The following is a 15,000-nucleotide window of genomic DNA, read 5'->3' as shown; positions in this document are numbered from 1 at the left end:
AAACCTAAAATTGAAATCTTTTATAGAGCATTACAAAAGAAAATTGTATATACACAACATAGCAAATGTAGGCATGTCTGGGTGCTAAAGTTACTAGAAAAAAACCCATAAGACTATTTATATTTTATACGACATAAATATAATCGCTCTCTCTCTCTCTCTCTCTCTCTCTCTCTCTCTCTCTCTAATGCAACATGCCTTGGAGAGTCCTCAACTACACTCCAACACTCCTACAACAAGGAGGTAGATCCAATCTAAAAATGACAAGAATTTCCAACATATTAAAATAGCCACTAGAGTTGAGTTCCTATGTGTACATGCCTTAGTATTAAGATTATATAAATTTAAAGAGCCATTCATGTATTCAAATAGAAGTACGTATCATGAAAATTGTTAATGAAATTATCTAAGTGCTAGATATTATGAGTGTATGGTGGCAACACTAGAATGATAAGAGAGCCACTGTGGTTAGGTCGATAATTGTCTACTAGAAGAAGACTCTCATTATAACATGGATATGTATAGATCTTGAGTGTCTGATTGTGCAATCTCTCCTCTCTCTAGTTATGGAATACTTTGTGTGGTTTAATCCACCTTGGTTATGCTTAATTGTATTTGTTGATGTCATGATTAAACCCACTTAGGATTTGTTTGCATGGCACCCAATGCAAGAGTGAACTCTTGATCATGAAATATTTATCTATGTTTATAGATTGTATTGATTTCTTTAATTAATTAAGAATTTGTGTTATGTTTTAGAGTTTATTAAAATGAATATGAATAATATGTTGCATTTGAGAGAGATCTCATGAGGGGATTTGAAGCTAACAATGTCGAGTTCAAGTGAATTACTAGAACATGAACGCTCATAACGAGGATACCAACGAAAAACGCAAGAGAGATTTCCACATTTTTATCTATTTCAAGATGTTTGTGAGATTTGTTATCCTTGATGTATCAAGATATTTGTGAGAGTAGATAGCTCTTGTAAGTAGCCGTAAGCATGGATTTGTCCATTTCCATTACACCGAAGGTGTTTCAAAAAGAATAAGGGAAGATTCACCCGTGCAAGTGGTGCTCAAACGAACATAATGTCTATGCTAGGTAGATATGACACATACTCATGACACAAAAACCAGGTCTAAACGCGTCTAGACATGGTTGATGGACACTCAAGTGTATCATTGAGGAGTGTTAAGAGATGTTCTGTGCATAGGATGATGCTACATTGACTTGTGTGGGTGGAGACTAAAGATAAAATTAGCCTCACCCCTGCATTCTAACCAAGTAAGCAATGTGACAGAAGAAGAGTCTGAGTGTTTTACTCTCTCTATCACTCCTCTCTCCAAGGATGGATTTCTTAGTGTGTTATGATCCACCTTAGTGCATGCTTGATCTAGTGCCTACTCACTATGGTTAATCCCAAGCTAACACATCTCTCTCTCTCTCTCTCTCTCTCTCTCTCTCTCTCTCTCCTCTCTCTCTCTCTCTCTCTCTCTCTATATATATATATATATATATATATATATATATATATATATATATATATATATATATATATATATATATAGATATGTGTGTGTGTGTGTGTGTGTGTGTGTGTGTGTGTGTGGATAGCTATGTATGTATGTATATATCTATGTGTGTGTGTGTATATGTGTGTGTACATACTTAGAGTTTGTACATATAATATGATGCATACATATAGCTGTACACAACAAAAATTCACACAGAGACATAGCATGGGATGTTAGATAATGTTTGTGTGTGTGTGTGTGTGTGTGTGTGTGTGTGTGTGTGTGAGAGAGAGAGAGAGAGAGAGAGAGAGAGAGAGAGAGAGAGGGAGGGAGAGAGGTAAGACAACTATTGTAAGAGCTGGGGAAAACCCGTCGAATGGAGGTCATTAATGGTTGCTTTGAATAGCTATTAAAGGTGGCCCTTAAGTGGATGTAATGAGGAGTTGGCAAGGCCTATCAAAGGTGGGTCATGCCAACTCGTTTTTAAAGAGAAAAAACTCTATCGTAATATTTTCATGAAATGCAAAATAATCATAGAGTTATCAACTCTCTCTCTCTCTCTCTAAGAATAGGTCTCAATTGCATAAAATACAGATGCAAACAATTCTACACGCATAAGATTCTCTCTCTAGCAAGACACCTTGTGTGTGTGTGTGCACGTGAGAGAGAGAGAGAGAGAGAGAGAGAGAGAGAGAGAGAGAGGGGGGGGGGGGGGGGGGGGGGGGTCCCTCCTCTCTCTCCCCCTGATTGCACACCAACCTCCCCTCATCACCTACCCATCTTGAACTTTCCAGTAGTCCATGTGTCTTAATCCCTTAGCATTTACATATGCAAGTCCTTTAGTGTGATACCCTATCACCCTCAATATTTATGTTTGCCCTTCATTGTTTGCACACCATGTGAGGGCACCACAATAGAGCGCCCGCATGTATGCCCCAACACCCATGTAGGGACTCAAATCTTGAATCGAGTCCCTTTTTATTAAATGGGAAGGGAGGTTTTTTTTGAAAGTACATGTGTCCCTCCCTCTCTCTTTGTTCCATGTCCTATGTGCCCCCCCCCCCCCCCCCCCCCCCCCCCCCCTCTCTCTCTCTCTCTCTCTCACACACACACACACACACGCACGCACGCACGCACCTGTATCTCATATAAGAGAGCGAGTACGAGATAGATTATGCGAGAGCTAGGGAGAGGATAGGAGGAGGAGAGAGGAGGCAATACTTGATGGATTCTATGTGTGTAGGCAAGGGTGAAAGCGTCAATGGGAGACCCATGGCACTACAACCTCATGCCACTACAACCTACTTGTTGCCATGTGGACTAGTGATATTTGCTACCCATAACACAATGACACGTGATGAAATCACAAGTGGCATGCCTTGAGTTTGTCATTTTATTATGTACATATAGAGAGATATATGTTAATGAACTATGTGTGTGCAAGTTATGTGTTTTGTCCAATGTAAATTTGTAGCATGAGAACTATACTTTTGCTTATTGAAGAACATTTTAGAATCAAACAACTATAATTTGGTTAGGTATGATGCTATTTGGAAAGATTTCCTGTACTTGTGTAGGATGTGATTTCTAGTATTTGTGTAGAGTAAATGCAACATTGTGTAATTGTGTCATAACTAGAGGACAATTTATTTGTGTCTAAACCCTACCAACATGGATTAAAAATTCAAGTGATCACTCAAAATGGAATCAGAGTGAACATCTTACGGAGAATGTCAAATATCTATTAACGTTGACAAGTTAACACATTTTAATTTGTAGACAAGGTTGGTAAAAACCATTTTTGAAAAATTCAAGTTTCTATAGTTGTTAACGTGTCTTAGCGCTTTGTGATCCCGTAAAAGTTTTGAGTGATCACATTAATATACAATCCATGCCCGGGACTACCAACCACTCAATTAACACTCACTTAGATCATGTTCACACTCCCAATCTCTAAATTAAATCTTAAATCTATCATACCGCTTACTAAACCAACCCCACACCCACCCAATCCCTAATCCTCCCCTGCCTCAACTTCAACTTCCCTAAAAATTAAATGGACATCTCAATATCTAGTGTTTTTTTTTTAAATTTGTATTAGGAATCAATGTACAGTTTTTTAAGTTTTACTAGAAAAGACATTTTAAATTTTTAATTAGGTTTTACAATAGTTTAACATAAAAATTAACTAAATGCATAAACAAATGCTCTATAGCCTTCAAGCATGCCAAAAACAAAAAATCTTTCTATAAAGTATTTTTTAGATATTTATTAATTTTTAAAGGAGCTTTTCATTGACTAGTGTCTCTCTCTCTCTCTCTCTCTCTCTCTCTCTCTCTCTCTCTCTCTCTCTATCTATTGTCTAGTTTAAGTTTAATGCACCAATATATCACTTACCAATTTTGATCTATCTGTTAATGCCAAATCTCTGAACAACTGGTGATGCTTTGATTGTAACTCCATCGGAAATCGATCAATGATATCATCTTCCTATCATTTAAGTTCCATCATCCACAAAATTTTAGTTGAGCAATTTAATGAGAAGTGGCCTTGCAAAAGAAAAGAACACAAAAACATACTACATCCATAATGTATGCACTTTCATAAGTACTATTGTTGCGTTGATTAATGATATCACTTAAGTTCCATCAATAAAATTGTAGTCTTGCAAAAGAAGAGAACACTTACTTCCTTCAATGTTATTTGGATTTCAAATACAAGTATTCTGGTTACCTGAAATTAATTATACCATCTCCTATCAAGTCAACCTATTGAGATAAGTTAGGGGTATAAAACCTTATAAAAGGTTTATTAACACACAATCAATTCAAATAACAAATACAATAGCACAAACATGGTGAGGATGAGTCACTCTTTGCATTGCAGAAGGAGGGGTTGATTGGCCCCCCCTCCTCCCTCATCTCTCTATCTCTCGCGTACGTTAATCTTGAATAAATCACATCAATGTACGTTGATCTTGAATTAACCACATTAGTTAAACACACATGTCCACTTCTACACCATCAACAAAATTGTACTCAAGCAATTCAATGAGAATTACTCTTGCAAAATAAAATAACACTTACATCCTTCAATGTTATCTGGTTTTCAATATCTGCACTTCCACAAGCACTCTGGTTGCCCTGATTAATTAACTACGTTCCATCAACATAAGTGTAGTTGAGCATTTCAATGAGAAGTAGTCTTTGCAAAATAAACGAGCACTTACACCCTTCAATGTCACCTGGTTTTCAACATCTGAACTTGGAGTGGGTGCTTTTCGATGAGTACTCTGGTTGCCCTGGTCGTATTTATCTGCCTTAATCATGCGTTGCTTGAGGGCCTTGATCACCATACACCTTAGTGTTGCTCCAATTCTAGAAAACTTCAGCACAGATGACTCTCTATCATGGGATGGGGTATAATAAGAAGTCTTCTTGAAAGTTTCTTTCACAACCATATGTAGCATTACTTCTTCAACCTTTTCATAAGCCATGATCAAAAGTGAGAAGAATGTTAGACCCCTCTAAACCAATGCTAATGTCTGATGAAATTCAAGTCTCAAATCAGAACCTGGAGCATGAAGCTAGATTTTCCAGTTCCCCAGCTTCCAAAAATGCCAATGGTTATCGGAGTTTCTGTGTAAGGATTCAAAAGCAAGGTTGCTACTCCCTGCACTAGTGCTTTCCTACCTGTACTTAAACAAAAGTTGTAAGAATGCATGCACAAGTGATCAACTTGCCAATGCAGCAATGACTGTATGTTGCAAAAGATTCAACAATACACCAACCATGGCCAAGTTTAATCCTAATCCTTTTACCTAGAGTATCCTCCGAAGTAGGTTGGTCAGAAGCTTTTTTGCCCAATTTCTGGGCCAACCAACGGCGGTCATCTGTTAAGTCATATCACAATTGTAGTGAGATCCATGAATCGATAAGATAGAGCATGAAATTCAACAAGATATGGAACACTCGAGCTTTACTGTATTCAAGAGATGGAACATCTGCACCCTTATTGATAAGTTCCCTTGCTATGTCCACATCTCTCTCACGTACTGCAGCCTGAAGCAGGCTAGTTTGATTCTCTTTTACTTCATAGTTCTTGCACTGAGACTTGTGAAAACGAGGATCTACATGCTCTTTTAGATTCCACATGAGGAAGGGTTTAGTTATTATATCATTAGTTCCAATATCCATCCTCATCATCACATCAATCATGTCCAGCTTTTGTTTTTTTGCAGCCCAGTCCAAGGCTGTCATATTCTCCATATCCCTTCTCCGTAGTAGATCAGCAGGGCTCTCGGTTCGGTGGAGCAGGTGGCGTACAATCTCTAGCTGACCTGCCCTGGCTGCTTCATGAAGGGCAGTTTCTCCCGAAAAGTCACACATGGCAATCCACTTGTCTTTACTATTAACGCTACTTCGGAAGTTTCTTTCAAGTTTAGTTTCAGACAGCAAAGTACCTACTACCGTCTCATACCTTCGCGCTGCTTCATGCAGTACTGTCTCCCCATCACAATCCTGCACATCCACCCAAGCACCTCTCTCTAAAAGTTTCTTCACCACCGTGTCACAAATTGATTCCCTTTCACTGCTTTCCTCCTCTGAGCTTCTTTCACTCTGATCTTTTGCAGAAGGCCTTGACAACCTGACAATATTGTGCAGAGCTGTTTGCCCCGAGATGTCTCTCATATTGATCCACCCTTTCTTGATGTCTCTCATATCGATCCACCCTTTCTTCTTGTCCATAAAATTCGACTCTTTTGCCTCTTCTAAAAGCTTCGAGAAGACATCTGTGTTATACTTCTGTGTAGCAACATGCAATGGCGTTCTACCATCATCACTCGTAGAATCTACCCAAGCTCCAGCTTTAAGTAGACTGCTTATGTGACGCTCAGAAGAGATGGCGACTGCTACATGCAAGGGTGTGAGGCCACATTCAAATTGTTCATTGATGAGGCTGTGTTTACATTTTGCACTGATGAAACTGACTTCTGATTTTGCAGGTGTGGGGGCATCTTGAGCTTTGGGGAGGGCATCTTGAGCTTCGGGGAGGGCATCTTGAGCTTTGGGCGGTGCATCTTGAGCTCTGGGGAGGCAAGCATCCAATAGTTTTTCCACCACCTGTTTATGACCTCGGTTAAATGCATTAGTCAATGCATACTTCCCATGCTTATCCGGCACGTCAAGAGGGGCACCATACTCAAGGAGCTTTTCACAGACTTCTGTATGCCCACGAGTAGAAGCAATGTGGAGAGGAGTTTCACCAGCTTTGTTCTGGGGTCTGACATTGCCTCCATCCTTGTTGATTTCCATGCTGTATTTCAGAAGCATCGAACAGATCCTAGGGTCTCCAATCATAGCCGCAGCGTGCAAAGGAGTGTTGTCCTCGAAATCCAGCAGGCTGGTGAGGTTGAGTTCTTTAGCCCCGGGAAACTCTAGGATCTTAGTGACAATATCATCATATTTTTGGACAACAGCAAGGTGCAGTGTTGTCCAGAATACATCCGAGTTCTGCTGCCCACAAGCTTTCAATGTTAGCCATTTGCTAGCTTCAGATATTGTTGCTGGTTCTGTTTTTTCTTCCAATATTTCCTTGGCAGCATCCAGAAGAGCACTGCATACTTCCTGCTCCCCCAACGCCAAAGCTTTGCACAGTGCTGTTAAACGTCCATAATTGTTTTGTTTAGACAACAATTCATTTGCATTGACTCCATCAAGCCCAAGGAGGAGGCATGCAGCTCTTTTGCACTGCTCATAGGATTCTCTACCATAAGAATTGGGCAAGTTGTGGAGTGCCGTGTCCTCATTTTTATCAAGGATGTACACGTCCACGCTTTTAGGGTAGCGTTTCAGCACCTTCTCCAGTGTATTAGTACAAGCCCAGTCTGTACAAACATGGAGAACGGTTCCCAGGAACTGAAATGGCATCCGTGTGCGGAGAATCTCTGTGCCTGCACACTCTACCAGCTGTTCCACCTCATTGTCAACATCACCATGCACAGCGGCATATGCCAGTGCCATCAGACAGTCCTCGTTTGTCAGCTTCTCCTCTATGCTCACATTCACACACCCACACAAACAACCATTCACACACAGATTCTCTCTCTCTCTCTCTCTCTCTCTCTCTCTCTCTCTCACACACACACACACACACACACACACACACATATGTGTGTATGAATGTGTGTGTGTATATTCTGATGTATGCATCCATTTGTGCATGTATGTAGGTCTACAAGTATAAATGTATGTATATGTTGATGTATATATTTTATGTATGTATGTGTATTTATATATCCACACACAAATAAACATGTGTTTATATATGCATCCGTTCATGCATGTATATATCTATAATGTATGTCTACAACTCTCTCTGTGTGTGTGTGTGTGTGTGTGAGAGAGTGTGTGTGTTTATGTAGGTATGTGTATGTATGTATGGCTAATGGATGCATTGTATGTAAACTCTAGATCAAATGAAAAGTCATGGAGAGTGGATTGACTAGTCATCCATAGGGGATTATTCTGTACACTCAAAACATGTTAGGAATCAGGATATATAGAGATCATCTTACCTGAATTTGGTTTACTGACTAGCCTGTATTCAAGTCTTCCTCCATAGGCGCGTTCAACATTGACTTCGCAGGAGTCTTGGTCTGCAAGAGCAATCCCAGTGTGAAATGAATTGAAATGTTTGGAGAGAATTAGGGCAAATTAATTGTGAATACCTCGACCTCGGGCTAGGATCCTTAGGAGTCCATTCTTGAGGCGGACTTGTTGTCCTTTCTGGAGGCCTGCCAAAGAACATGCTTGCTTCACACTTGCAAGGTGGGCCTGAGCCTGAGCAAGAGTGGTGAGGCTGTAATCTTCCGGAATCTTCTCTCTGACACTTTTATATTTAAGCACCCGGAACATCACCTCCACCTCCATCTCTGCTCTTCCAAAAAACAAGAGCAATTCATCAGCTATAGGTAAAAATAGGTAAAAATTGTTTACCTGCAAATTTTTGATCACTACCTATGGCAAGTCTCGCGATTTATTCATTACTTACCGAGATGCTTCCACCCGAGCTTTTCACCTTCTAAAAGTTTTGTATGGGAGTCGATCTCAGTGCCTATTAAGTGTTGACTACATTGCTAATGATGTAGACCACTTTTGCAAAATGATCTCAGTACTTCAAGTCAAAAGCCCCCCCACGTAAAAGAGCCTGCTGTGAGCTCCGCACATTCGGTTCAGGCATAGTTTTCCCACTATGCCTTTTTTTTATTAGTTCTAAATTTCCTTAGCCTGCAGCAGCAGCAGGTGCGTGTGTGCTTCCTCTCAGCAGCAAACTCAGCCCTCGTCCCCGCATGCAAACTGAACCATCCCACCTTACGTACTCGGAAATGGCGATAGCATTTATCAAGATTCTCGATATTTTTTCATTTTCTACGATTGGGTAGCCCTACTGTGTGCACATTTTGGTAGTGCAGTTGCGCATACGGGCGAAGTTGCAGAGGCAACAACGACACAATAAAAAGAGAGAGAGAGAGAGAGAGAGAGAGAGAGAGAGAGAGAGAGAGAGAGAGAGCTGCGCAGCATAGAAGGCACTAAGGAGCTGCAACAGCTAAATTTAGTTTTAGTAGCTTTTGTGTCTTCACACCATGTTCACTTATCTAATCTATATAATCAAATCTCATAGTATTGCTGGACGAAGATAGACCAAAAGGTCTCTCTCTCTCTCTCTCTCTCTCTCTCTATATATATATATATATATATATATACACACACACACACATACCCCAATAGAAGTACAACACTTCTGAATTTGTTGAACAAGCGCTAGCACCTCGTGGAAAATAATGTCTATAAGAAGCTCCCAAGTTTGGTATCAAAGAATGCTTTGCAACATAATGTCTATAAGACGCTCCCAAGTTTGGTATCAAAGAATGCTTTGCAGCGTGAAAAAGTAAAGGGTAAGATTGGAAAATGTAAAAGTGAAGGGTAGCATTGTAAGAAATGACAAGATGTAAAACACAAAAGTAAAGGGTGTGATTGAAAAATGTAAAAGTGAAGCATAGCATTCTAAGAAATGACAAGCTCTAGGGTGAAGCAAAGTGACAAGCTTTAGCTTTTAAGACAGTAAAGTAAAATGACTTTGTACTCTACATAAAAGAAATGTTCCAATTTAAATGCACATAACAAAAAAGGAATACTTTTAATAGAGATTTTGTTATTTAATGAGAATTTAAATTTGAAAAATATATGTGGCAAAAAAATTGGAAGGTTGTATCTATACTATTATAAAAGGGGGAGGGATTTAGGCCCCCTCCCCTTGACACGTGTCACAACTTGCTCCCTCCGGTCATGTTCTTTGTAGCCCCATGACTCTCTCGCCCACCTTTGGCAAGTGTTTTCTGTTTTGACCCACTGTTCAGTACTAGCACCATCTTAGCAGGTACGAGTTGATGAGGTCCGTCGTTAAAGAGTGAATGAAGGTGCCATTCATGGCTAGAGCTCCCAAGGACTTGGAGTTAATATGAGAGAGGAGCATAGCCTTGCACGCGTATGGTTCTTGGTTGGAGAGAGAGAGAGAGAGAGAGAGAGAGATATGTGTTGTAGCAGCTTGAACTCTCTTGCGCCTTGGTTGACCTGACCGCCTACGCCATGATCACCTCCACCCACGAGTTCAAGCCTCAATCCGGTCATAGACCTCAACTATTGTTCACTTCAACCTACGACATGCAATTGAAGGTCCTCAACCAGTTTCATCGTATGGTTGAACAGTCAAGAGATCCTTTGCCAAAACAAAACACTCATGCATGGCACACATAAAAAGAGAATAACTACAAAGATAATAAGGAGAAGAGAGGCGAGAAAAAGGTTTTTTTCCTTTCCTTTTCTGATCAGTGCTAGGCATAAACATGACAATTAGTGAATTTTATCTTGGACTGTATCTTTGGAGATTCCATGAAAAATCCAGGCTTGACTTTTTGAGCTACGTTTTACGCAAGGTGCTGAACAACAATCACATGTGATTTATCTACCAAAAAATATATATTTTTTTGGATGGTGCACTCCATTTTTAATTCTACTTACGTCAAAAGAATTGCCATCACTATGCGAAACAAATAGAGAGATTGTCTACATTCTAATGGGTGAAAAACCCTCCAACTAATAGCTCTACACTACCAGCACGCTCGAGCTTCTCGATCACCACCTTCTTGCTCTTCCCACCTTCATGCAGTTGCTCCAGGAGCTCAATGCCATCAATGTCCTCCTTGACGTATGCACCCTACGTCACTAGAGTTGACTGAGAAACAATGCGAGGCTCACTGATATGCGATGTAGGTGGAGGTGGCCCACGGTGGTAGTGTCCCCTTGAAGACTCTTGATGAGAGAGAGAGAGAGAGAGAGAGAGAGAGAGAGAATCTGTGGTGCGTTGTGGTCGTTTACCTTCTATATATGGCGCTTGGTTGTAGAGGTGGAGCACATGACCAAGGCTGCAAGCTAGAAAGTGGTCACAAGGGACACAAGCTTGCAACAAGGCATTGCGAGTGACTTGACAAGGGCGTGTTATTAGCGGGCTTGCAATAGCATAGCAGAGACAGAAGGAGTGGCCAACTATGTATTCATGAGGACACATGCGGCATGAGCGAGCCTAAGCTAATAGCCACTTGAGCATTTCTATAGCAGCTTGATGGGTATGGAATAGTGCGCAACGTGCAGTTGCAACGGTATAGTTGAGGTGGAAGGTAGTTGGAGTGACAACCAGAGTTTAGGTGAGTTCCACATTTTGTTGCCGATACTTATCAATTAGTCTTAATTAGGCAATCAAACCACACATTCCTCTCCAAACTCCAATTTTGCATGCATGCTCCAACGACCTTTCATGCCATGTAATAATTATTCTCAATACTGGTAAATAAAGTGAACCTTATTCACATTATTGGCCATGAGAGAGAGAGAGAGAGAGACCATCGCATTGCCTCTGTGTGTGTGTGTGTTTTTGTGTGTGTGTGTGTGTGTGTGTGTGTGTGTGTGTGTGTGTGTGTGTGTGTGTGTGTGTGTGTGAGAGAGAGAGAGAGAGAGAGAGAGAGAGAGAGAAAGAGAAAAAACATTTTACTGCCGAGCTCATAGGGACTTTGTCTCACGAAGAGCACCCTTCAAATCTCCAAGATATTATGGTTTTCTTGGAATTATAGTACTGTATTTTCAAAAGAGTAGCTAACGTTTTTCACCCGTAGAAAATAGATAAAATGCCTGACAAAAACAAACACTCACATTGGCACCCTAAATGGGGAGAGAGATTGCCCAGTTGAGGGGGCTTTTACCAATTTTGGGATATTTTGTCATTTTTATTTTCAAGAGTTAAACTATGGGTTATGCTTAAAAATATATAAATACTCTAAATTTTGACATGCAAGGGTGCTCATTAAAAAATCAACATGAGAGAGAGAGAGAGAGAGAGAGAGAGAGAGAGAGGACAAATTTTTAGTGCCCAACAAATGATGCTATAAGGAGAAGAGGGAAAGAGAGAAAGAGAGAAAAATGTTTAAGGGTGTAGGAACAATGTAATGAGATGTTAAAGTTACATGACAAATCCAACAATTGATATACCTATTAGGAGGAGATGGAAGGAGATAGACAGAGAGATGTTTTTCTCCTAAATGATTTTCTCATGTTAAACAGATCATTTAATATGCGAAAGTGCTAGGGGAGAAAAATATAGAATATTGGTTAAGTTAGCATTCTATATTGGTTAAGTTAGCAGACCGGCCACAGTAGGGATCCAAAGGAGGGAAAATAGGGATCCAAAAGGGGGGCCATATGCAAAAGAGCTATGTGTAACAATGGGCTAAAAAGACCCTAAGGTTCAGCCTATTAATACTTCCAAAATGCTAAGGGTCCAAAATTCAAAGGTTGTGTCCAAAGGTCAACATTAGGGAAAATTGGATGCTTTGTGTGTGTCCCAAAAGTCTTCATCCATCCCTACGTAGGAGGGGGTGAGCCTTGCAAGTAGGGGAGAAGAGAGAAAGTCATACACACACACACACACACAAGCTCCCTTTACACAAAGGGTCGAATGAGGGACACATGTCAGCTCCCTAGCCCAGATGCCCACAGGGAGTACTCAAATCCTATTGGATAGCCTTGGAGGTGGACCAATGAGAATTAGGCTAGAGTAAATCCAGTTTAATTAATTTAAAAACACCTAATAAAAGAACCAATAAGAATTAAGATCTCTAGAAGACTATTGGACAGAGTCTCCCAAGGGGTCCAATGAGCATTCAACAGCCCAATGGCTTGCCTGATTCCTATTGGCCAAGAGGCAAAGGGGTCCAATGAGAGTTTAGTTGAATTATTAAATTACCTAAAGCTCTCACAAAAGGGGAAAGGGGAACGTTTCTCCCATCAAGAGAGACATTTTACAGTACAATTCTTTGTGTTCCTTCAATACTAGCTAGTACAATGAAGATGGAAACTTCATGCACTAAGCAAAACACTTATCAAACACAACATCAATTCCCTCACGGTCTCAAATCCAAGACCTCACACACCTTCGAAGATGGTGAGAGCTAGCAGGATATGAGACTAGATTGAGAGAAAGGAGTATTCTTACAAGAAAGATGTACATCTCCTCACATAATCATTCATATTACCATAACTTAGCTTAGTAATTAGCATGGTAGAGGAGATGAACATGCATTGAAGCTTGGCTCTTGGTTGGATTTGCATCACAAAGCCAAGAGTTGTTGGTGTAGGCCTCCCTTCTCACAAGCTTGGAGTAGGAGATAAGCTTCCCATTAAAGCTTGAGAAGGAGAGAGAGAGAGAGAGTCTTCTTGCTCCACACATTGATTGTGTGAGTGTGTGTGTCAATAATGACTTTTAAAAATCAGCCCCCTCTCTCTTGGCTATTTTCTAGCTTCAGATGTTGCTAGTTCTGTTTTTTCTTCCAATATTTTCTTGGCAGCATCCAAAAGAGCTTTGCATACTTCCTGTTGCCCCCACATCAAAGCTTTGCACACTGTTGTCCAACGTCCATAATTGTTTTGTTTAGACAACAATTCATTTTCATTGACTCCATCAAGCCCAAGGAGGAGGCATGCAGCTCTTTTGCAGTCCTCATAGGATTTTCCAGAATTGGGCAAGTTGTGGAGTTCCGTGTGCTCATATGTATCAAGGATGTACACGTCCACGCTCTTAGGGTAGCCTTTCAGAACCTTATCGAGTGTATTAGTACAAGCCCACTGTGTACAGACATGGAACGGTTCCCAAGTACTCAAATGGCATCCGTGTACGGAGAATCTCTGAGCCTGCACACTCTACCAACTGTTCCACCTCATTTTCGACATCATCATGCACAGCGGCATATGCTAGTGCCATCGGAAAGTCCTCCTTTGTCAGCTTCTCCTCTATGATCACATTCACACACACACACACACACATATGCATCCATTTGTGCATACAAGTATAAATGTATTTATATATCCACATACAAATAAACATGTGTTTATATATGCATGCGTTCATGCATGTATATATCTATGCATTTCTAACAATGTTTACTGACTAGCGTGTATTGAAGTCTTTTAGAATAGGCGCGTTAAACTTTGACTTCGCAGGAGTCTTGGTCTGCAAGAGCAATCCCGGTGTGAAATGAATTGAAATATTTGGAGAGAAGGGCAAATTAATTGTGAATACCTCAGGATAGAACCCATAGGAGTCCATTCTTGAGGCGGACTCCTCGTCCTACGGAAAGGCGGGCCAAAGAACTTGCTTGCTTCACACTTGCAAGGTGGGCTTGAGCCTAAGCAAGAGTGGTGAGGCTGTAATCTTCCAGAATCTTCTCTCGGCCACTTTCATACTCAAGCACCTGGAACATCACCTCCATCTTTGCTCTTCCAAAAAACAAAAGCAAATCATCAGCTCTCTCTTTTATGCAAATTTTTTATCACGACCTATTGTGTACACATTTTAGTAGTACAACTTCTAAAATGTCAGAAAAGAAATTTGATGTGATCAAAAGATGAGCACTAAAGTAGGGTATAATACTCATACTCTCAAATTTTAAAGGGACAAAATGTGTATACAAAAGGAGGCTCTCCTACATTGCCTCAATGTCCGGTCTCACTTTTAAGAGAGTAGGAGCTAAGCCAAGGAGCTAAGGTAAATGGTTGGTATGGTAGAGATTGTGCGTAAGGGAATAGTCCCAAGCATGTAAATGGTTGAATACAATCTGCTCTCTCAAAGAGAAACATGCTTTTGTAATTTGGGAAGAGGGAGATAGAGATTAATTAAATGCATGATTTTAGGTCACAACATCAATTTTGAAACACATCCTATAGTTTAGCATAATGGCCAAATCTCCTACAAAAATAAACAACCACACGAAGTTATTTTTATTTCATTTCTATCACAATTTAAGATGCAAATGACGTGAAAGTGTACAAGAACATATAGTATGCACCTTATCGTACTAAGCTGCTTCTACATTGTT

At 40.4% G+C, this 15,000-nt stretch overlaps 1 protein-coding gene across 10 annotated transcripts in view; it reads right to left on the bottom strand.

Moving 5' to 3' along the window:
• Positions 1-9,436, bottom strand: part of LOC147425476 (uncharacterized) — a 12,803-nt gene extending 3,367 nt beyond the window's left edge. The window contains exons 1-10 of one of the 10 annotated variants that reach the window (XM_086499454.1): positions 9,300-9,436; positions 8,248-8,451; positions 8,095-8,175; positions 5,500-7,569; positions 5,338-5,409; positions 5,091-5,209; positions 4,747-4,998; positions 4,604-4,672; positions 4,206-4,250; positions 3,915-4,007 (exon numbers count right to left, since the gene is read on the bottom strand). In XM_086499454.1, the coding sequence (XP_086355580.1) occupies positions 3,915-4,007; positions 4,206-4,250; positions 4,604-4,672; positions 4,747-4,998; positions 5,091-5,209; positions 5,338-5,409; positions 5,500-7,569; positions 8,095-8,175; positions 8,248-8,449 (3,003 nt within the window). In that variant the 5' untranslated portion in view covers positions 8,450-8,451; positions 9,300-9,436. Of the gene's footprint in view, positions 1-3,914; positions 4,008-4,205; positions 4,251-4,603; positions 4,673-4,746; positions 4,999-5,090; positions 5,210-5,337; positions 5,410-5,499; positions 7,570-8,094; positions 8,176-8,247; positions 8,452-8,570; positions 9,232-9,299 lie in introns of those variants that run through there. The other 9 variants (XM_086499462.1, XM_086499453.1, XM_086499455.1 and 6 more) reach the window with 9 other exon arrangements.
• Between the last annotated feature and the right edge of the window lie 5,564 nt (positions 9,437-15,000).

Source organism: Adiantum capillus-veneris, chromosome 25 (assembly GCF_014529385.1).
Source record: "Adiantum capillus-veneris isolate H3 chromosome 25, ASM1452938v2, whole genome shotgun sequence".
Lineage (NCBI taxonomy): Eukaryota > Viridiplantae > Streptophyta > Polypodiopsida > Polypodiales > Pteridaceae > Adiantum > Adiantum capillus-veneris.
This window is presented reverse-complemented; position numbering and strand designations above follow the sequence as displayed.